Source organism: Ranitomeya variabilis, chromosome 1 (genome assembly GCF_051348905.1).
Source record: "Ranitomeya variabilis isolate aRanVar5 chromosome 1, aRanVar5.hap1, whole genome shotgun sequence".
In the NCBI taxonomy this organism is placed as follows: domain Eukaryota; kingdom Metazoa; phylum Chordata; class Amphibia; order Anura; family Dendrobatidae; genus Ranitomeya; species Ranitomeya variabilis.
Genome location: NC_135232.1, coordinates 203761935 through 203785960, shown reverse-complemented (window position 1 = coordinate 203785960; position 24026 = coordinate 203761935). Strand labels below are relative to the sequence as shown.

The 24026-nt window shown below is 43.2% G+C and overlaps 1 protein-coding gene across 5 annotated transcripts in view; it reads left to right on the top strand.

The window, feature by feature from the left end:
- Positions 1-24026, top strand: part of SRRM4 (serine/arginine repetitive matrix 4) — a 201441-nt gene that overhangs the window by 58751 nt on the left and 118664 nt on the right. Inside the window, exon 1 of one of the 5 annotated variants that reach the window (XM_077292112.1) lies at positions 5626-5732. The exons of the other annotated variants lie outside the window; for them this stretch is intronic. Coding sequence (XP_077148227.1) covers positions 5725-5732 — 8 coding nt within the window. The 5' untranslated portion in view covers positions 5626-5724. Of the gene's footprint in view, positions 1-5625; positions 5733-24026 lie in introns of those variants that run through there. 5 annotated transcript variants of the gene reach the window in all.

Sequence of the window (24026 nt, the reverse complement as noted above, 5' to 3'; positions counted from 1 at the left end):
TGGGAGTCGCTATTTAGCCTTGCTCCTCTGTCACTTCCATGCCGGTCAACATTGTAATCAGAAGCCTTTCTGTGCATGTTCCTGCTGCTAGACAACTCCCAGCTAAGTTGGACATTAGTCCTTGTTTGTTTTTGCATTTTGTTCCAGTTCACAGCTGTAGTTTCGTTTCTGTGTCTGGAAAGCTCTTGTGATCTGAAATTGCCACTCTGATGTTATGAGTTAATACTAGAGTCTTAAAGTAATTTCAGGATGGTGTTTTGATAGGGTTTTCAGCTTACCATGAAAGTGTCCTTTCTGTCTTCCTGCTATCTAGTAAGCGGACCTCAATTTTGCTAAACCTATTTTCATACTACGTTTGTCATTTCATCTAAAATCACCGCCAATATTTGTGGGGGCCTCTGTCTGCCTTTCGGGGAAATTTCTCTAGAGGTGAGCCAGGACTATATTTTCCTCTGCCAGGATTAGTTAGTCCTCCGGCCGGCGCTGGGCGTCTAGGGATAAAACGCAGGCTACGCTACCCGGCTACTGTTAGTTGTGCGGCAGGTTTAGTTCATGGTCAGTTTAGTTTCCATCCTTCCAAGAGCTAGTTCTTATGTTTGCTGGGCTATGTTCTCTTGCCATTGAGAACCATAACAGTTTGACCGGCCACAAAGGGTTAAATTAATTGACAGAGAAAGGAGAGAAAAGAGAAGTCTGCTGAAGTTTTTTTTTTTTTTTTCCTTCAGTTCTGAGTGTGCTTGTAATTGAATCTCTTGCAAGTCTGCCTATATTGCAGCCTTTCTCTCTCTCTCTCTCCTTCTAATCCTGGAATGGCTCTGTGTTCACCTGTTTAAAATGGATATTCAGAGTTTAGCTGCAGGTTTGAATAATCTCACCACGAAAGTTCAAAATTTACAAGATTTTGTTGTTCATGTTCCTATATCTGAACCTAGAATTCCTTTGCCTGAATTTTTCTCGGGGAATAGATCTTGCTTTCAAAATTTCAAAAATAATTGCAAGTTGTTTTTGTCCCTGAAATCTCGCTCTGCTGGAGATCCTGCTCAGCAGGTCAGGATTGTGATTTCCTTGCTCCGGGGCGACCCTCAGGATTGGGCTTTTGCATTGGCTCCAGGGGATCCTGCGTTGCTCAATGTGGATGCGTTTTTTCTGGCCTTGGGGTTGCTTTATGAGGAACCTCAGTTAGAACTTCAGGCGGAAAAGGCCTTGATGTCCCTATCTCAGGGGCAAGACGAAGCTGAAATATACTGCCAGAAATTCCGTAAATGGGCTGTGCTTACTCAGTGGAATGAGTGTGCCCTGGCGGCGAATTTCAGAGAGGGTCTCTCTGATGCCATTAAGGATGTTATGGTGGGGTTCCCTGTGCCTGCGGGTCTGAATGAGTCCATGACAATGGCTATCCAGATCGATAGGCGTCTGCGGGAGCGCAAACCTGTGCACCATTTGGCGGTGTCTACTGAGAAGACGCCAGAGAATATGCAATGTGATAGAATTCTGTCCAGAAGTGAACGGCAGAATTTTAGACGAAAAAATGGGTTGTGCTTCTATTGCGGTGATTCAACTCATGTTATATCAGCATGCTCTAAGCGTACTAAGAAGCTTGATAAGTCTGTTTCAATTGGCACTTTACAGTCTAAGTTTATTCTATCTGTGACCCTGATTTGTTCTTTATCATCTATTACCGCGGATGCCTATGTCGACTCTGGCGCCGCTTTGAGTCTTATGGATTGGTCCTTTGCCAAACGCAGTGGGTATGATTTGGAGCCTCTTGAAACTCCTATACCCCTGAAGGGGATTGACTCCACCCCATTGGCTAGCAATAAACCACAATACTGGACACAAGTAACTATGCGGATTAATCCGGATCACCAGGAGATTATTCGCTTTCTTGTGCTGTATAACCTACATGATGTGTTGGTGCTTGGATTGCCATGGCTGCAATCTCATAACCCAGTCCTTGACTGGAAAGCTATGTCTGTGTTAAGCTGGGGATGTAAGGGGACGCATGGGGACGTACCTGTGGTTTCCATTTCATCATCTATTCCCTCTGAGATTCCTGAATTCTTGACTGAATATCGTGACGTTTTTGAAGAACCTAAGCTTGGTTCATTACCTCCGCACCGGGAGTGTGATTGTGCCATAGATTTGATTCCGGGTAGTAAATACCCTAAGGGTCGTTTATTTAATCTGTCTGTGCCTGAACATGCGGCTATGCGAGAATATATAAAGGAGTCCTTGGAAAAGGGACATATTCGTCCTTCGTCATCTCCCTTAGGAGCCGGTTTTTTCTTTGTGGCTAAGAAAGATGGCTCTTTGAGGCCGTGCATTGATTATCGGCTTTTGAATAAAATCACGGTTAAATATCAATATCCGTTGCCACTGCTGACTGATTTGTTTGCTCGCATAAAGGGGGCCAAGTGGTTCTCTAAGATAGATCTCCGTGGGGCGTATAATTTGGTGCGAATTAAGCAGGGGGATGAGTGGAAAACCGCATTTAATACGCCCGAGGGCCACTTTGAGTATTTGGTGATGCCTTTTGGTCTTTCAAATGCCCCTTCAGTCTTTCAGTCCTTTATGCATGACATTTTCCGTGATTATTTGGATAAATTTATGATTGTGTATCTGGATGATATTTTGATTTTTTCGGATGACTGGGACTCTCATGTCCAGCAGGTCAGGAGGGTTTTTCAGGTTTTGCGGTCTAATTCCTTGTGTGTGAAGGGTTCTAAGTGCGTTTTTGGGGTTCAAAAGATTTCCTTTTTGGGATATATTTTTTCCCCCTCTTCCATCGAGATGGATCCTGTCAAGGTTCAGGCTACTTGTGATTGGACGCAACCCTCTTCTCTTAAGAGTCTTCAGAAATTTTTGGGCTTTGCTAACTTTTATCGTCGATTTATTGCTGGTTTTTCTGATGTTGTTAAACCATTGACTGATTTGACTAAGAAGGGTGCTGATGTTGCTGATTGGTCCCCTGCTGCTGTGGAGGCCTTTCGGGAGCTTAAGCGCCGCTTTTCTTCCGCCCCTGTGTTGCGTCAGCCTGATGTTGCTCTTCCTTTTCAGGTTGAGGTCGACGCTTCTGAAATCGGAGCTGGGGCGGTTTTGTCGCAGAGAAGTTCCGATTGCTCCGTGATGAGACCTTGTGCTTTTTTCTCGCGTAAATTTTCGCCCGCCGAGCGGAATTATGATGTTGGGAATCGGGAGCTTTTGGCCATGAAGTGGGCTTTTGAGGAGTGGCGTCATTGGCTTGAGGGGGCTAGACATCAGGTGGTGGTATTGACTGACCACAAAAATCTAATTTATCTTGAGTCCGCCAGACGCCTGAATCCTAGACAGGCGCGCTGGTCGTTGTTTTTCTCTCGGTTTAATTTTGTGGTGTCCTACCTGCCGGGTTCTAAGAATGTTAAGGTGGATGCCCTTTCTAGGAGTTTTGAGCCTGACTCCCCTGGTAATTCTGAACCTACAGGTATCCTTAAGGATGGAGTGATATTGTCTGCCGTTTCTCCAGACCTGCGGCGGGCCTTGCAGGAGTTTCAGGCGGATAGACCTGATCGTTGCCCACCTGGTAGACTGTTTGTTCCTGATGATTGGACCAGTAAAGTCATTTCTGAGGTTCATTCTTCTGCGTTGGCAGGTCATCCTGGAATCTTTGGTACCAGGGATTTGGTGGCAAGGTCCTTCTGGTGGCCTTCCCTGTCTCGAGATGTGCGAGGCTTCGTGCAGTCTTGTGACGTTTGTGCTCGGGCCAAGCCTTGTTGTTCTCGGGCTAGTGGATTGTTGTTGCCCTTGCCTATCCCGAAGAGGCCCTGGATGCACATCTCGATGGATTTTATTTCGGATCTTCCTGTTTCTCAGAAGATGTCTGTCATCTGGGTGGTGTGTGATCGTTTCTCTAAGATGGTCCATTTGGTTCCCCTGCCTAAGTTGCCTTCTTCTTCCGAGTTGGTTCCTCTGTTTTTTCAAAATGTGGTCCGTTTGCATGGTATTCCGGAGAATATCGTTTCTGACAGAGGTACCCAATTCGTGTCTAGATTTTGGCGAGCATTCTGTGCTAGGATGGGCATAGATTTGTCTTTCTCGTCTGCTTTCCATCCTCAGACTAATGGCCAGACCGAGCGGACGAATCAGACCTTGGAGACATATTTGAGGTGTTTTGTGTCTGCAGATCAGGATGATTGGGTTGCTTTTTTGCCTTTAGCGGAGTTTGCCCTCAATAATCGGGCCAGCTCTGCCACCTTGGTGTCTCCCTTTTTCTGTAATTCGGGGTTTCATCCTCGATTTTCTTCTGGTCAGGTGGAATCTTCGGATTGTCCTGGAGTGGATGCTGTGGTGGAGAGGTTGCATCAGATTTGGGGGCAGGTAGTGGACAATTTGAAGTTGTCCCAGGAGAAGACTCAGCTTTTTGCCAACCGCCGGCGTCGGGTTGGTCCTCGGCTTTGTGTTGGGGACTTGGTGTGGTTGTCTTCTCGTTTCGTCCCTATGAGGGTTTCTTCTCCCAAGTTTAAGCCTCGGTTCATCGGCCCGTACAAGATATTGGAGATTCTTAACCCTGTGTCCTTCCGTTTGGACCTCCCTGCATCTTTTTCTATTCATAATGTTTTTCATCGGTCATTATTGCGCAGGTATGAGGTACCGGTTGTGCCTTCCGTTGAGCCTCCTGCTCCGGTGTTGGTTGAGGGCGAGTTGGAGTACGTTGTGGAAAAAATCTTGGACTCCCGTGTTTCCAGACGGAAACTCCAGTATCTGGTCAAATGGAAGGGATACGGTCAGGAGGATAATTCTTGGGTGACTGCCTCTGATGTTCATGCCTCCGATTTGGTCCGTGCCTTTCATAGGGCTCATCCTGATCGCCCTGGTGGTTCTGGTGAGGGTTCGGTGCCCCCTCCTTGAGGGGGGGGTACTGTTGTGAAATTGGATTTTGGGCTCCCCCGGTGGCCACTGGTGGAATTGAACTGGTGTGCATCATCCTCTCTGTTCACCTGTTTCCATCAGGATGTGGGAGTCGCTATTTAGCCTTGCTCCTCTGTCACTTCCATGCCGGTCAACATTGTAATCAGAAGCCTTTCTGTGCATGTTCCTGCTGCTAGACAACTCCCAGCTAAGTTGGACTTTAGTCCTTGTTTGTTTTTGCATTTTGTTCCAGTTCACAGCTGTAGTTTCGTTTCTGTGTCTGGAAAGCTCTTGTGATCTGAAATTGCCACTCTGATGTTATGAGTTAATACTAGAGTCTTAAAGTAATTTCAGGATGGTGTTTTGATAGGGTTTTCAGCTTACCATGAAAGTGTCCTTTCTGTCTTCCTGCTATCTAGTAAGCGGACCTCAATTTTGCTAAACCTATTTTCATACTACGTTTGTCATTTCATCTAAAATCACCGCCAATATTTGTGGGGGCCTCTGTCTGCCTTTCGGGGAAATTTCTCTAGAGGTGAGCCAGGACTATATTTTCCTCTGCCAGGATTAGTTAGTCCTCCGGCCGGCGCTGGGCGTCTAGGGATAAAACGCAGGCTACGCTACCCGGCTACTGTTAGTTGTGCGGCAGGTTTAGTTCATGGTCAGTTTAGTTTCCATCCTTCCAAGAGCTAGTTCTTATGTTTGCTGGGCTATGTTCTCTTGCCATTGAGAACCATAACAGATGCGGCCAACAAAACCACTGTAATAGTTCTCAGGGTGAAAGAAAAAAGTCAAGTTGGCCAGTTCACCATGGATTAGTGACATTTTGTAAACGACCTCATGTCTTGGTAGGCTCATTAGCTTCATGTTTATGAATGTCATTCCAGAAAATGTCTACAAGTAACTGGCACACTTGCAAATCTAATATTACAACTTTTAATGTTTCCACTCTAGTTTTTCCAAGCTCCACCAAATTGGTCGGATCTGCGGAGGGACAGAGGTGTAGAAACCTTCGCTTACCAAATTCATAACGAGTGGTGGAAATCACCACACCAAACATCTTACTCCAGCAGGGACTGTAATAGGAGTTGTGGCTTGGTGCTCACAGAGGTTTATGCTGCTTACCTGACGCTCTTAAATCATAAATAGAAATATGCCTCTTCATGAATCAGGAGCGTTATGACTTCAGCCCTTCTCCTCATCAAAACCATCGTGAACAACATCAGTCTTTATGAATCAGGCCCATTGTATTTATTATTTTATCTTTCCTTATGGCAGCTTGTTTGAGGTGATTTTAATGGTAGAAGATATTTGTCTTATCTGAAGCTACTGTGTTTCATTATATACTCACCCTCTCATCTGTAAAAGTTGTTTGCAGGGGAAAGTGGAACTCATGGTAGCTGATATCTATCTTTGGTGGAGCTATAGTGCCCCGGTACAGTATATATCCCACTTACTCCCCTATCCCTATTGTACTTGTTTAGGAGGGGATATTCTGAATTCTTATACTTACTTGCTTTAATTTCATAGTGGTTTATGAATATAACCACTCTCTTGCTATTGTATATTATCTAGGGAATTTTTAGGGTTACTTAAGACTAAGCCAAAGTGGAGTTGGGGTGCTGTAGCGATCTTTCTAGGGTGCCAACCCCTGCTGTCTAGGCAGGGTACAGTAATATCTAGAAAATACCAGGGGTGATTTAGGTTATATATTTTTGTCCTACTTGTACCGTGTCTGTTCCCTTTGCCTTTTTTTATATGATTATATATCTTCCATTTATGATGATTAGGGACGGTTTTTGTTTTTGAATGCATACCTAATAAAAGTGATCTCTTATGGTTTTGGAAGGGGACCCTTTTTTTGCCACACAATACTGTCACACGATTTTTAATTAATTTTTTTAAATAGTTACCCTACTTATCAGTCATATAGATTAGTGATGAGCGAGTGTACTCGTTGCTCGGGTTTTCCAGAGCACGCTCGGGTGACCTCCGAGTATTTATGACTGCTCGGAGATTTAGTTTTCATCGAGGCAGCTGAATGATTTACAGCTAGTAGCCAGGCTGAGTACATGTGGGGGTTGCCTGGTTGCTAGGGAATCCCCACATGTAATCAAGCAGGCTAGTAGCTGTAAATCATTCAGCTGCCTCGATGAAAACTAAATCTCCAAGCAGTAATAAATACTCGGAGGTCACCCGAGCAACGAGTACACTCACTCATCATTAATATACATATGTCTATGAGCCCTCTCAATCCTTTTATCCTCTACACTCTTATAACCAGTGTTGTACTGGGGTGCCAAGGGCCCACCAGTAACCAACTCCAGGGCCCCACTTTTCAGTTACATGCAAATGTAACATTATCCTCAATCACAAATTTAAAAAACAATGACTGGGTAGATTGTATATGCAAATTGCCTCTTCAGTGAAAAAGAGGACTTGAACTCTATAGCACCACCTGTTAGAAGTTGCGATCCTACAAGTCACAATAAACCCTTTAACGAGTCTTGCAATATGACTTACGATAAAAGCCAAATCAGTATCTCAATTTGCAGACACAGTGTTTTGGGCTGTTGGCCCTCGTCAGTGCGAAGTATGAGAACGGATTTAACTAGGTGAGAGGCTCTGGACTGAGGTCTAAGGAGTAAGGTTTCTCCTTGGGTAGATTGTTACATAAATAAGATGCTGGCTTTGTCTGTCCATACTGATTCAAGTATATTGTGCTAAGTACTGCTCATATAAGAGGGTGGTGGCCCACACTTGCACAGGGGCCCACCGGAGAATTCTCCAGTTCTCCTGTGGGTCAGTCCAAGTCTGCCTATAACTATGCCACTGATTGTACTGCAACGAACAGAACTGATGAAGAATACTGTATCACCATATTACATCAAAGGATAGATCATGACGCACATTTTATTATTAATTATTTAGGTCATGGGCCTAAATCTATCATAGCAGTGCACATGAGACCCAAAAGTGCACATTGACAGCCAGCTGCATTTTGGTGTGTCAGAGACAAGTAGATTTCCGAATGTACAGCAGACTCGTCCACAGACCTCACCTTTCTTCTCTTGCTGTGAAACATTGTTTTTCTTTGCAGTAGTTTGATGCCAGCTCTAATTCATTTAATTGGTGTCAGCGGTTCAAAGTGCTGAGCTTGTTGGCACCTTGCGAAATGACAATATGGGATGTGTACGTAGGCCACACGCCAAGGGCTCGATGCAATGTTTTAGCTCATCCTTAATGTAAGTGACAAGGTCAGGTATAGCAAGACATAGAGCAACTACGGTCTTTTTTTATGTCCAGGGAATATTTAATGAGTAATCATCCGTCTATCAGCGGCTATGACAGGAAATAAATTATAGTCATGGTATGAATAATAGTTGCCTAGCTGCATTCAGCATTTACCTTTTCTAAAGCTCAGTGATGTGCATGAAGTGGGCCGCTATTGTATATCTGCAAGACATATTATATTCAATGCACTGATGATTTGAAGCAAATGGGAACACAACTGAGAACATTCTGTATAAAGTTGGACAAAGAAGCGGGGAGCCGCACAAAATATAAAATCCTATCTACAATTAAGCACTAGTTCATGTTATGCTATGTATTGTTCGAGTTCATGCTTGAGATTTTGTTTTGCAGTAAAGCTGCTGGGCATATTTGGAATGTTTTTTGACTCTTTATATTCACCTCTTAGCCTGGGCCTACACTGTGGCAAAAGATTGCAAACTGCTTTGTATAAAGTATCCCTATTGAACATTAAGGTATTGTATAGCAATACTATGGCTGGGGGAAACAGTGTTTTGTATTCTCCAGGTAAAACTATTTGTCAGTGGGATTAGTCCAATGTTGCATAGCAACATGCATCATAATAATTGTAGATGCCCTCCTTATTTAGCTTTAGCATGACTCAGTGTTGAGCATTCCGATACCGCAAGTATCGGATATTGGCCGATACTTGCGGGTATCGGAATTCCGATACCAAGATCCGATACTTTTGTGATATCGGGAATCGGTATCGGGATTAATATCAATGTGTAAAATAAAGAATTAAAATAAAAAATATTGCTATACTCACCTCTCCGACACAGCCTGCACCTTACCGAGGGAACCGGGAGCCTTCTTTGCTTAAAATGCGCACGTTTACTGCCTTCCGTGACGTCACGGCTTCTGATTGGTCGCGTGCCGCCCATGTGACGGCGACGCGACCAATCACAACAAGCCGTGACGTAATTTCAGGTCCTGAATGCCTAATTCTAGGCATTCAGGATTTGAAAATTACGTCACGGCTTGTGATTGGTCGCGTGGCGGTCACATGGGCGGCACCACATTCTTCTAGCCAAGATTTGTCTCTGCAGAAAATAATAGTTATCTAGAGCACATTCTCCAGTTTTTCCCCAACCTCTATACTATGCGATATAAAGAAAAAAATCAACCATATCGCCCTGCACAGTAACAGGACCTCTCCTCCCCCACACTGAAAACAGTATCCTCAAGAATAATATCCTTTAACTAGCCACTACAGTAATATCCCACATTCTGGACCCCATATGTCCTCCCATTCTTTATGAAAGAATTAAATCAGGGCAATATTCAAGATATACAACATCTGACTGCATCAGAAATAGCTATCTCCAATCTACAAATGAGACAAAAAAAACTCCCATAGATATATAGAAAATTAGAAAAATGAGTCATAAGATCTGTCATAAAGATGTATACAAAAAATATTTTATTCATACATAGACATAAATTGTGAACAGCAAAAAAGTCACTAAAATACGTATATACAAAAGTATTATATAGGTAAAATTAAATGTGAAGGACACAGGACAAAAATAAAGAGTCTGGAGACCATCACAAGTATCAAGTATATGACCGAAGCCTACGCGAAATGTGCGTAAGGGCTGGCAGTCTGGTGACATCACGTTGACCGACATGGGTAAAGATCAGTCTTGAATTATCCACTATACTATTTGCCTCTTAAAGGCATGTGCACATTGTATAATATGGTTCAGTAGCCTCAAGAACTTGATTTACACCGGTCATATACTTGATACTTGTGATGGTCTCCAGGCTCTCTATTTTTGTCCCATGTCCTTCGCATTTAATTTTACCTATATAATACTTTTGTATTTACGTATTTTAGTGAAGTTTTTGCTGTTCACAATTTATGTCTAAGTATTAATAAAATATTTTTTGTATACATCTTTATGACAGATCTTATGACTCCAATTTTTCAAATTTTCTATATGTCCTTTCATTCTGCCTCATGTCTCTTCATACTGCCCCTATAGTCATCCATAATAGTATAGTGTACTCCATAGTGATATATAGCAGTATAATGCAGCCCCATAGCAGTATAATGCACCCCCATAGCAGTATAATGCAGCCCCATAGCAGTATAATACAGCCCCATAGCTGTATAATGCACCCATACTAGTATAATGCAGCCCCATAGCAGTATAATGCAGCCCCATAGAAGTATAATGCAGCCCCAAAGGATTATAATGCAGTCCCTTTGGAGTATAATGTAGTCCATTGGAGTATTATGCAATCCCATAGGATTATAATGCAGTCCCAAAGGAGTAGAATGCAGTCCCATAGGAGTATAATGCAGTCCCATAGGAGTATAATGCAGCCCCATAGAAGTGTAATGCAGCCCCATAGGAGCATAATGCAGTCCCATAGGAGTATAATGCCGTCCCATAGGAGCATAATGCACCCCATAGTGGTATAATGCAGCCCCACACTGATATAATATGCCCCATACTGCGGTTTTACAAAAAAAATGGTTTTCCTAATATGGTTGAGCTCCAGCGGTAGCCTCGTCTCCTATTCAGATGAGGCACGCAGTGTCGTTCTGGCGTATGACAATAACATCATACGTCGGCGACATGCGTGCTGACGTCAGCTGCCGGACTGTGATTGGCTGGTGGCTGTTAACTGTTGCCATGTGGGAGGAATCTTAGCACTTAGCCTCGCTCTTCCCGCTTGCCCTGTAGCAGTGGCAAGTGGGGTTCATATTTGTGGGGTTGATTTCATCTTTGTATTGTCAGGTGACATCAACCCCACAGGATTGTAATGGAGAGGTTTCTATAAGACACCTATCTATTAATAATCCTATAGTTAACTGGTAAATAAAGACACAGCCAGAATAAAGTCCTTTATTTGAAATCATCACACAGACTCCTTTAATGAATCTACATTTACCATACTTACTGAACGCCTAATCCCGACTCCCTTGTCTCCTGCAAACAAACAAAAAATAAGTTGAGTCAGTCAAATCTTGCCAAATCAGAGAAGGTGATTTTCTGGATTTGTTTCCTCATTTTCACTCTCATAGTTGTGGTCTACCTATGAAGTCAATTACAGGCCTCTCTCATCTTTTTAAGTGGGAGAACTTGCACAATTGGTGGCTGATTAAATACTTTTTTTTCTGCACTGTACTGAAAACTGCTGTCGGGTAGTTTATTAACCCTTCAGATAATTTTCAGGAATTAATACAATGTGGCATGATAGGAATGAAAAAGTGTATTTTTACCACCTAAAAGTTACTAACTTTTGAACAGGCCACTGTAGCCGGCAAACTCTAAGGCCACTATTTGGCTGTGAATTGCCATGGCAAACATCAGGACCACAAAATCATGATCTCAGGGTGCCAATGGGGATAAAGAGAGAGCCCCCAGACTCTTTTAACCATTTATATAATAGTCATTATTGACAGCAGCATCTAAGGGGTTAAACAGATATGGACAGTGCCAACACTGATTGTGGCTGATACAGCAAATTGTCAGCTATAGTGTACAGCCAACAGCTGCTGGATTGTCACCTGTATTGGGACGCTATTCTCTTATATCTCAGGTCAGTAAAATGACGTATTGGCGGTCATTAAGGGGTTTGTCTAAATCTGACTTATTTCAAGATGCATGTCATTACAAATTAAAAGGGTTGTCCTCTACTGGATAACCACTTCTTAAATGTTACAGAGCGCCAAATGAAATAAAATCTATACATACCTCCCAGACAAGCGCTGTTCCAGCAATATTGGCCCTTTGTCTCCAGGTGCTCAATTGACTTTGTCATGTCAAGTAAGCTCTGCAGTCTGCAGGCTATCTGCTGTGCCGGACATATATTATTTTCATGTTTGCTTAACATCTCATGCCATACATCTTGGAATAAAGCCAGCCATACACTTTAGATGGTGTCAGCCAAACAACAGCCATTTCAGCCAACTTTCGCATACACAGGAGCGCTCATTCAGCCAAGTGATTTTGTATTCTCTGTGAACAAGGCACCAGCTGAAGGCTTATCTCCAGGAGAACTATGCGAGTGACAGTCTAAAATCAACATCTCTTCCAACCATCAGTCTGCTGGAGCCCCATACACATTACACTGTCTGCTGTGCAGCAGAAATGATCATCTGCTATGAACGCTGGCCATGGAGTGGTGCTCATGCTGGATCAGCAATCACAACCACGGAGTCTCCTGCAGACTCAGTGTTGTCATGCCAACCCATCGGCACCCCATGATCATGTGACAGAGGCACTGATGGGCAGAGCTAATGAAGCACTTCCGGCGTGATTATGTTAAATGCCGCTGTCAGAGATTGGCAGCGGCATTTAACATCTTAACAGCTGTTGGTGGATCGTGATTCAGGGGCACATGACAGCTGGTCAGATCAGCTCTCATGTGCCTTAAAACATGCGGGCTCAGCGAAGGAGCCTGCATCAAACAAGGAAAGGCAACCTATGACCTACATATATAGGTGCTTCTCACAAAATTAGAATATCATCAAAAAGTTCATTTATTTCAGTTCTTCAATGCAAAAAGTGGACCTCATATTATATAGAGTCATTAGAAACAGAGTGATCTATTTCAAGTGAATATTTCTGTTAATGTTGCTGATTATTGCTAACAGCCAATGAAAACCCAAAAGCCATTATCTCAGTAAATTAGAATAATTAACAAAAAACACCTGCAAAAGCTGTCTATGCATTTAAAATGGTTCCTTAGTCTGCTTCAGTTGGCTCCACAATCATGGGGAAGACTACTGACTTGACAGATGTCCAGAAGGCAATCATTGACTCACTCCGCAAGGAGAGTAAGTCACAAAAGGTCATTACTAAAGAAGCTGGCTGTTCACAGAGTGCTAAATCCAAGCATATGAATGGAAAGTTGAGTGGAAGGAAAAAGTGTGTAGAAAAAGGTGCACAAGCAATCGGGATAACTGTAGCATTGAAAGGATTGTTAAGAAAAGGCCATTCAAAAATTTGGGGGAGATGCACAAGGAGTGGACTGCTGCTGGAGTCACTCATGACCAATAGACAATGCCAGAAGGGTCTTACCTGGGCCAAGGAGAAGAAGAACTGGACTGTTGCTCAGTGGTCCAAGGTGTTGTTTTCAGATGAAAGTAAATTTTGCATTTCATTTGGAAATTAAGGTCCCAGAGTCTAGAGGAAGAGTGGAGAGGCACACAAGTCAAAGCTGCTTGAGGTCTAGTGTGATGTTTCCACAAATAGTGATGGTTTGGGGAGCCCTGTCATCTGCTGGTATAGGTCCATTGTGTTTTATCAAGACCAAAGTCAGCGCAGCCTTCTACCAGGAAATTTTAGAGCATTCATGCTTCCCTCTGCTGACAAGCTTTTGGAGATGGAAATTTCATTCTCCAGCAGGACTTGGCACCTATCCACACTGCCAAATGTACCAATTCCTGGTATAAAAACAACAGTATCACTGTGCTTGATTGGCCAGCAAACTCATCTGACCTTAACCCTCATAGAGAATCTATGGAGTATTGTTAAGAGGAAGATGAGAGACACCAGACCCAACAATGCAGATGAGCTGAAGGCTGTTATCAAAGCAACCTGGGCTTCCATAACACCTCGGCAGTGCCACAGGCTGATCGCCTCCATGCCACGCCGCATTGATGCAGTAATTGATGCAAAAGGAGCCCCGACCAAGTATTAAGTGCATTTACTGAACATACATTTCAGTAGGCCAACATTTCAGATTTTAAAATCATTTTTCAAGCTGGTGTTATAAAGTTTTCTAATTTACTGAGATAATGACTTTTGGGTTTTCATTGGCTGTAAGACATAATCATCAACATTAACAGAAATAATCCCTTGAAATAGATCACTCTGTTTGTAATGACTCTATATAATATATGAGTTTTACTTTTTGTGTTGAAGAACTGAAATAATGAACTTTTTGACGATATTCTAATTTTGTGAGAAGCACCTGTATGTCATAAGTCGTGAAGGGGCTAAGGTGAGGGACAAACTCTTTACTTTCTGAATCTGCTTTCAGCTAGTGTGCTGCTTATATAATATTTATACTCTTATTATTTAAAAAAAATGCATTATCCTTAACGTTAAAGCATATTGTTTCCATTAAAGTCTGGGAAAACTACCTAATTAAGGTTAAATTACACCGTACCTCATGTCATTGCAGATCGCTGAGAGCGATACTTAAAATTTGTAACACTTTCATGCATAAATATAACAGTAAAAGGATCTATTAAAATAGCCAAAAGCAACCTAGTATGACATAGAAATAATTATGCTTAATATACATATCAGATAGGAATAATTAACCCCTTCCCGACCCATGACGCCACATAGGCGTCATGAAAACCCGTGCCAATCCGACCCATGACGCCTATGTGGCGTCATGGAATGATCGCGTCCCTGCAGATCGGGTGAAGGGGTTAACTCCTATTTTACCCGATCTGCAGGGAGAGGGGGAGTGGTACTTCAGCCCAGGGGGGATGGCTTCACCCCCCCGTGGCTACGATCGCTCTGATTGGCTGTTGAAAGTGAAACTGCCAATCAGAGCGATTTGTAATATTTCACCTAAAAAACTGGTGAAATATTACAATCCAGCCATGGCCGATGCTGCAATATCATCGGCCATGGCTGGAAACACTAATGTGACCCCCCCCCACCCCACCCCACCGATCGCCCCCCCACCCCACCCCACCGATCGCCCCCCCAGTGCTCCGTTATAGGGTCCGGTCCCCTCCGTCCGCCTGCCGGCTCCCCCGTCCTGCTGTCCGCTCCCCCGTCCTCCTGCCCGCTCCCCCCCTGCTCCTATGTCACCCCCCCGTGCTCCGACGCCCCCCCCGTGCCCCGATCTCCCCCCCCTTATACTTACCGAGGCTCCCGGTCCCCGTCCGCCTCCATCATGGGCGCCGCCATCTTCCAAAATGGCGGGCGCATGCTCAGTGCGCCCGCCGGCCGGCAGATTCATTAGAGGTACATTTTGATCGCTGTGGTAGGTTCTATCACAGCGATCAAAATAAAAAAATAATAAATAAACCCCCCCCTTTATCACCCCCATAGGTAGGGACAATAATAAAATAAAGAAAATATTTTTTTTTCTTTTTCCACTAGGGTTAGGGTTAGAACTAGGGTTAGAACTAGGGGTATGGTTAGGGGTAGGGTTAGGGTTACGGGTAGGGTTAGGGTTAGGGGTAGGGTTATGGCATGTGCACACAGAGCGGATCGGCCGCGGATCCGCAGCGGATCGGCCGCGGATCCGCAGCGGATCGGCAGCGGATCGGCAGCGGATCGGCAGCGGATCGGCAGCGGATCCGCCGCGGATCGGCAGCGGATCGGCAGCGGATCGGCAGCGGATCCGCCGCGGATCGGCAGCGGATCGGCAGCGGATCGGCAGCGGATCCGCAGCGGATCCGCAGCGGATCGGCAGCGGATCCGCAGCGGATCGGCCGCGGATCCGCAGCGGATCCGCAGCGGATTGGCCGCGGATCCGCAGCGGATTGGCCGCGGATCCGCAGCGGATTGGCCGCTGCGAATTCGAAGCAGTTTTCCATCAGGTTTACAGTACCATGTACACCTAAGGAAAACCAAATCCGCTGTGCCCATGGTGCGGAAAATTCCGTGCAGAAACGCTGCGTTGTATTTTCCGCAGCATGTCAATTCTTTGTGCGGATTCCGCAGCGTTTTACACCTGTTCCTCAATAGGAATCCGCAGGTGAAATCTGCACAAAAAAACACTGGAAATCTGCTGTAAATCCGCAGGTAAAATGCAGTGCCTTTTACCTGCAGATTTTTCAAAAATCATGAGGAAAAATCTCACACGAATCCGCAACGTGGGCACATAGCCTTAGGGTTAGGGTTGGAATTAGAGTTAGGGTTGGAATTAGGGCTAGGGTTTGAAATAGGGTTAAGATTAGGCTTGTGGTTAGGGTTACGGATAGGGTTAGGGGTGTGTTGGGGTTACAGTTGTGGTTAGGGTTGGGATTAGGGTTACGGTTGGGATTAGGGTTAGGATTAGGGTTGGAATTAGGGTTACGGGTGTGTTGCGGTTAGGGTTGTGGTTAGGGGTGTGTTGGGGTTAAGGTTGTGATTAGGGTTATGGCTACAGTTGGGATTAGGATTAGGGGTGTGTTGGGGTTAGTGTTGAAGTTAGAATTGAGGGGTTTCCACTGTTTAGGCACATCAGGGGTCTCCAAACGCAACATGGCGCCACCATTGATTCCAGCCAATCTTGCGTTCAAAAAGTCAAATGGTGCTCCCGCCCTTCCAAGCCCCGACGTGCGCCCAAACAGTGGTTTACCCCCACATTTGGGGTACCAGCGTACTCAGGACAAACTGGGCAACAACTGTTGGGGTCTAATTTCTCCTGTTACCCTTGCAAAAATAAAAAATTACTTGCTAAAACATAATTTTTGAGGAAAGAACAATTATTTTTTATTTTCACGGCTCTGCGTTATAAACTTCTGTGAAGCACTTGGGGGTTGAAAGTGCTCACCACACATCTAGATAAGTTCCTTCGGGGGTCTAGTTTCCAAAATGGGGTCACTTGTGGGGTGTTTCTACTGTTTAGGTACATCAGGGGCTCTGCAAATGCAATGTGACGCCCGCAGACCATTCCATCAAAGTCTGCATTTCAAATGTCACTACTTCCCTTCCGAGCCCTGACGTGTGCCCAAACAGTGGTTTACCCCCACATATGGGGTATCAGCGTACTCACAACAAACTGGGCAACAAATATTGGGGTCCAAATTCTCCTGTTACCCTTGTGAAAATAAAAAATTGCTTGCTAAAACATCTTTTTTGAGGAAAGAAAAATGATTTTTTATTTTCACGGCTCTGCGTTGTAAACTTCTGTGAAGCACTTGGGGGTTGAACGTGCTCACCACACATCTAGATAAGTTCCTTGGGGGGTCTAGTTTCCAAAATGGGGTCACTTGTGGGGGGTTTCTACTGTTTAGGCATATCAGGGGCTCTGCAAACGCAACCTGACGCCCGCAGAGCATTCCATCAAAGTCTGCATTTCAAAACGTCACTACTTCCCTTCCGAACCCCGACGTGTGCCAAAACAGTGGTTTACCCCCACATATGGGGTATCAGCGTACTCACAACAAACTGGGCAACAAATATTGGGGTCCAAATTCTCCTGTTACCCTTGTGAAAATAAAAAATTGCTTGCTAAAACATCTTTTTTGAGGAAAGAAAAATGATTTTTTATTTTCACGGCTCTGCGTTGTAAACTTCTGTGAAGCACTTGGGGGTTGAACGTGCTCACCACACATCTAGATAAGTTCCTTGGGGGGTCTAGTTTCCAAAATGGGGTCACTTGTGGGAGGTTTCTACTGTTTAGGCATATCAGGGGCTCTGCAAACGCAACCTGACGCCCGCAGAGCATTCCATCAAAGTCTGCATTTCAAAACGTCACTACTTCCCTTCCGAACCCCGACGTGTGCCAAAACAGTGGTTTACCCCCACATATGGGGTATCAGCGTACTCACAACAAACTGGGCAACAAATATTGGGGTCCAAATTCTCCTGTTACCCTTGTGAAAATAAAAAATTGCTTGCTAAAACATCTTTTTTGAGGAAAGAAAAATGATTTTTTATTTTCACGGCTCTGCGTTGTAAACTTCTGTGAAGCACTTGGGGGTTGAACGTGCTCACCACACATCTAGATAAGTTCCTTGGGGGGTCTAGTTTCCAAAATGGGGTCACTTGTGGGGGGTTTCTACTGTTTAGGCATATCAGGGGCTCTGCAAACGCAACCTGACGCCCGCAGAGCATTCCATCAAAGTCTGCATTTCAAAACGTCACTACTTCCCTTCCGAACCCCGACGTGTGCCAAAACAGTGGTTTACCCCCACATATGGGGTATCAGCGTACTCAGGAGAAACTGGACAACAACTTTTGGGGTCCAATTTCTCCTGTTACTCTTGCAAAAATAAAAAAATTCTGGGCTAAAAAATATTTTTGAGGAAAGGAAACACATTTTTTATTTTCACGGCTCTGCGTTATAAACTTCTGTGAAGCGCTTGGGGGTTCAAAGTGCTCACTACACATCTAGATAAGTTCCCTTGGGGGTCTAGTTTCCAAAATGGAGTCAATTGTGGGGAGTTCCTACTGTTTAGGCACATCAGGGGCTCTGCAAACGCAACCTGACGCCCGCAGAGCATTCCATCAAAGTCTGCATTTCAAAACGTCACTACTTCCCTTCCGAACCCTGACGTGTGCCAAAACAGTGGTTTACCCCCACATATGGGGTATCAGCGTACTCAGGAGAAACTGGACAACAACTTTTGGGGTCCAATTTCTCCTGTTACCCTTGGGAAAATAAAAAATTGTGGGCTAAAAAATCATTTTTGAGAAAAGAAAAATTATTTTTTATTTTCATGGCTCTGCGTTATAAACTTCTGTGAAGCACTTGGGGGTTCAAAGTGCTCACCACACATCTAGATTAGTTCCTTGGGAGGTCTAGTTTCCAAAATGGGGTCACTTGTGCGGGAGCTCCAATGTTTAGGCACACAGGGGCTCTCCAAACGCGACATGGTGTCCGCTAATGATTGGAGCTAATTTTCCATTCAAAAAGCCAAATGGCGTGCCTTCCCTTCCGAGCCCTGCCGTGCGCCCAAACAGTGGTTTACCCCCACATATGGGGTATCATCGTACTCAGAACAAACTGGACAAAAACATTTGGGGTCCAATTTCTCCTATTACCCTTGGGAAAATAAAAAATTCTGGGCTAAAAATCATTTTTGAGGAAAGAAAAATTATTTTTTTATTTTCACGGCTCTGCGTTATAAACTTCTGTGAAGCACCTGGGGGTTATAAGTGCTCACTATGCATCTAGATAAGTTTCTTGGGGGGTCTAGTTTCCAAAATGGGGTCACTTGTAGGGGAGCTCCAATGTTTAGGCACACAGGGGCTCTCCAAACGCGACATGGTGTCCGCTAACGATTGGAGCTAATTTTCCATTCAAAAAGTCAAATGGCACGCCTCCCCTTCCGAGCCTTGCCGTGCACCCAAACAGTGGTTTACCCCCACATATGAGGTATCGGCATACTCAGGAGAAATTGCCCAACAAATTTTAGGATCCATTTTATCCTGTTGCCCATGTGAAAATGAAAGAATTGAGGCTAAAATAAATTTTGTGTGAAAAAAAAGTACTTTTTCATTTTTGCGGATCAATTTGTGAAGCACCTGGGGGTTTAAAGTGCTCACTATGCCTCTGGATGAGTTCCTTGGGGGGTCTAGTTTCCAAAATGGGGTCACTTGTGGAGGAGCTCCAATGTTTAGGCACACAGGAGCTTTCCAAACGCGACATGGTGTCCGCTAACGATGGAGATAATTTTCCATTCAAAAAGTCAAATGGCGCTCCTTCCCTTCCGAGCCTTACCATGTGCCCAAACAGTGGTTTACCCCCACATGTGAGGTATTGGTGTACTCAGGAGAAATTGCCCAACAAAATTTAGGATCCATTTTATCCTGTTGCCCATGTGAAAATGAAAAAATTGAGGCTAAAATAATTTTTTTGTGAAAAAAAAGTACTTTTTCATTTTTACGGATCAATTTGTGAAGCACCTGGGGGTTTAAAGTGCTCACTATGCTTCTAGATAAGTTCCTTGGGGGGGTCTAGTTTCCAAAATGTGGTCACTTGTGGGGGAGCTCCAATGTTTAGGCACACGGGGGCTCTCCAAACGCGACATGGTGTCCGCTAAAGATTGGAGCCAATTTTTCATTAAAAAAGTCAAATGGCGCTCCTTCCCTTCCGAGCCCTGCCGTGCGCCCAAACAGTGGTTTACCCCCACATATGAGGTATCAGCGTACTCAGGACAAATTGGACAACAACGTCCCTGGTCCAGTTTCTCCTTTTACCCTTGGGAAAATAAAAAAATTGTTGCTAAAAGATCATTTTTGTGACTAAAAAGTTAAATGTTCATTTTTTACTTCCATGTTGCTTCTGCTGCTGTGAAACACCTGAAGGGTTAATAAACTTCTTGAATGTGGTTTTGAGCACCTTGAGGGGTGCAGTTTTTAGAATGGTGTCACTTTTGGGTATTTTCAGCCATATAGAACCCTCAAAATGACTTCAAATGTGAGGTGGTCCCTAAAAAAAATGGTTTTGTAAATTTTGTTGTAAAAATGAGAAATCACTGGTCAAATTTTAACCCTTATAACTTCCTAGCAAAAAAAAAAATTGTTTCCAAAATTGTGCTGATGTAAAGTAGACATGTGGGAAACGTTATTTATTAACTATTTTGTGTCACATAACTCTCTGGTTTAACAGAATAAAAATTCAAAATGTGAAAATTGCGAAATTTTCAAATTTTTTGCCACATTTCCGTTTTTTTCACAAATAAACTCAAAAATTATCGACCTAAATTTACCACTAACATGAAGCCCAATATGTCACGAAAAAACAATCTCAGAATCGCTAGGATCCGTTGAAGCGTTCCTGAGTTATTACCTCATAAAGGGACACTGGTCAGAATTGCAAAAAACGGCAAGGTCATTAAGGCCAAAATAGGCTGGGTCATGAAGGGGTTAAAGGCTATAATACTTTGTTAAATAGAATACAAGGCTGACAAGAAATAATAACGGAGGACTGTAACTTACATAATGGTTGACACCATGAGCACTGAGCATGCTGGAGTCGCTCAATGGGGGCTGTACAGTTTTCTGTTCATGTAATATATACATCAAGCTAAAACAAGTAATTCTTCTTTGAAGACATTAGTAAACTCTTCACATTCTATATTATGCTGGAACGTTTCCGTTTTAATAGTTATACGTAGAATTCCATTGATAATGCTCCTACCATGGGAAGTGATGACCGTCACTATTACAGAGCCCATTGCGTTTCGCATAAATTAGAGACTTGTCAGACACCACCCTGTAATTTTATCTAATCTATGCAGACAAGAACTGAATGAGCTGAACACTGCAGTATTGGGACAATAATATATGTACTGTATCCAGAACGATGACAGAATTAAATTAGCACAAACAAATTAGACTGGGTGAATGAAACTGCACCTTTTAACTGCGCCTGCCAAAGTCTTGCAGCTGGCGTTATACATCCCAATAATGTACCACAAAGCTTCTGACATAATCAGAGCCACTTCAGAATCAGTGTAATCACAGGGAAAGATTCTCCCTGATTTGCTATTATAATTTTCCATAACAAACTCCAGGAATCCACATGATTATTAATCACAGCTCCATGGAGGGGCTTCCTTCCACAACTCCCCCATTTATTCTACACTATCAGAATCGCCTTGTCGGAGGGATTTATTCTAAGCAAATGCAATCAAAACATCTTGCTTTCCACCCCCCAGACATTAATGCCTAAATTTAGACCTTGGAAGAAGCTGTAGGGTTGAAGCATCACACAAGTGTTTAACTCATTCTGTATCATTTAGTAATGGAGATCGTCTGAAGGAAACTGCAGGTTCTATTGTAGAATATATTAAAACCACTGAACATTGGATGAGTTTTTCAAGGACATACAAAGACATATTGAGTTAATCACAACTTCCTAGTAGAGTAAAATTGTAAAGTGCTTGTAAAAACAAGAAACTGTGCAATTTACTCATTAATATTTTGTCCCGGTCTCGAGCTAGCTATACTTTTTTAGTTTATCGTTTATGGTAAGAAAGTTAGGATGCTGGAGACCACCATACTCTGGATGCTGGAGGCCGAACTTGCACAGTGCTTACAAGCTCTATATAATAGAGCTTGTATGCACTGCCCTGAAACTGGTCAGGATAGTTGGAAACGCACTGTTAGATCCCGGCCAGCTTCAGTGATATGTACCTCTCCGATGATGCAGAAGAAAAGCTGTCTCTACTTGCAGCAACAGAGATTGCACAGTACGGGCCAGTTTTTTCATGGACCTATAGACTATAGTTTGATAAAAGACTTGGATCACAATCGGACATGTCTCCGTGTTTTGGAGTGGACCACTAGGGCAAGTTATTGGATTTCGCAAGACAAATGGGATACCATCATCCCATATTTAGGGGAGCATATAATCATGCTTTGGCTATGGGGAGACAACCTTTACTTGTACTAAAACAAAATAAGGAAGGTAGTCATATCATCCATATTTTTAGGACAAATGATAATCAAATTGATGAGGGGATGGGTATCCTCAAAAAATACTGGGGTGTCTTGTGTGCCGACCCTGACCTGAACGATATTGTAGCTCCTAGACCATGGACATTTGATCAGATTTGGCAGACAGTCACTATGAACCCCCTAGGAATTCTGGAACTTGCTTTGATCGTAGACTCGTAGGCATATATCAGTGTACATCATATAAGATCTGTAAATGCATTACCCCTGGTAAGCAGAGTCTCAGTTTCAAAAGTTTTTTTTTTACAACAGATGTTTCATTAGCTGTAAGATTATGGGTGTCATTTTTCTCTGGACTTGTTTTTGCCCTCTAGACTAAATGGACAAAACAAAATGTGAACTGTGAAAACATATAGGAGACCATATTGGTACCATTAATCCCCATAGTGACACTACGATTGTTCAGCATGTCCACTTGGTTCATGTGGGTGACAGTAACACAATATTCTTTAAAGGGACTGTCCAATACTCGATCAACCCCTTCTCAATCCTTGTATTTCCCCCCTTGTGATATAATAACACCTATATGCTCCTCTGGTGCCGATGCTGTTCCAGCGATGAGGTCAATTGCTCTCAACGGGATCATGTGATATTCTTGCTAGATGTGTTACCAAAGAAACAATGCTGCTACCCACTGGTCCCGGTTACCTCAATTGAGAGTTGATGTTGTCATCTTCCCTAGTGTCCTGGCAACCAACGTTAAGGAAGCAATGTCACCACCTACATACTATACATTACTTCCAGTACATCTCTCTGTTAAGACACGTGCACTCTGGTGGATTGTACACCACAACATGGACGTCACAGCAGAGTGGATCACATTAGTAGAGACCTTGAACTTCCTATGTTTTTACAATAATGCATCAAAAGTAATTTTTTGATCCTGAGTGTATCTTTCTACTAGTTTTTTTCTATTTTTGACACTGCAGAATAATTGTTCTATTTGTAGCGTTGATTTTGTATTCTTGTGAGGGTTTAGGGCTAAATAAGTGATCTATAGCAGTGTTCCCCAACTCCAGTCCTCAAGGCCCACCAACAGATCATGTTTTCAGGATTTCCTTTGTATTGCACAGGTGATGCAATTATCACCTGGGCAAGACTAAGGAAATCCTGAAAACATGACCTGTTGGTGGGCCTTGAGGACTGGAGTTGGGGACCCCTGATCTATAGGTACAACCATTGCCAAGCAGGGACAGAATTGAGCAAATGTTTAGGGTGCAAACCTCGGTGGTTAGGCAGGATTTTTACAATGGAAGACTAAGATTATTGCAGCTTTCTCTGTGCCTTTGCTCTACCCATCTGATATATTTTTGCTGCTTTCCATAATAATAATATGAAGTAATTTGGTCACAAAGTGTTCAACCTGTTTTCCTAGAGATGAAGTAGCCAGCCAGACCCAACCCTTTTCCTATTTTTTGTGCACTCTACAATATATTTTTTACTACAACTAATATTTGTTTAATATTTGTTTTGGGAATACAATTGAGCATTTTTTAACCTCTTTTCATATTCAATAAAGTATTTTTAGGGTTTTCTTTTTGTCTTACTATTTACTTTAGTTTTTTTTTGGGTACCTAATCAGATTGAAACTATTCTGCTTTGGTAATTTTTTTTGCCTTGCAGTCTATCTAATAATTGACATAACAATTTTCACAAACTTGTTAAAATATATAAATAAGAAATTGCTTACTTTATTGTTCATATGCAATTTTAACTACTTCATGA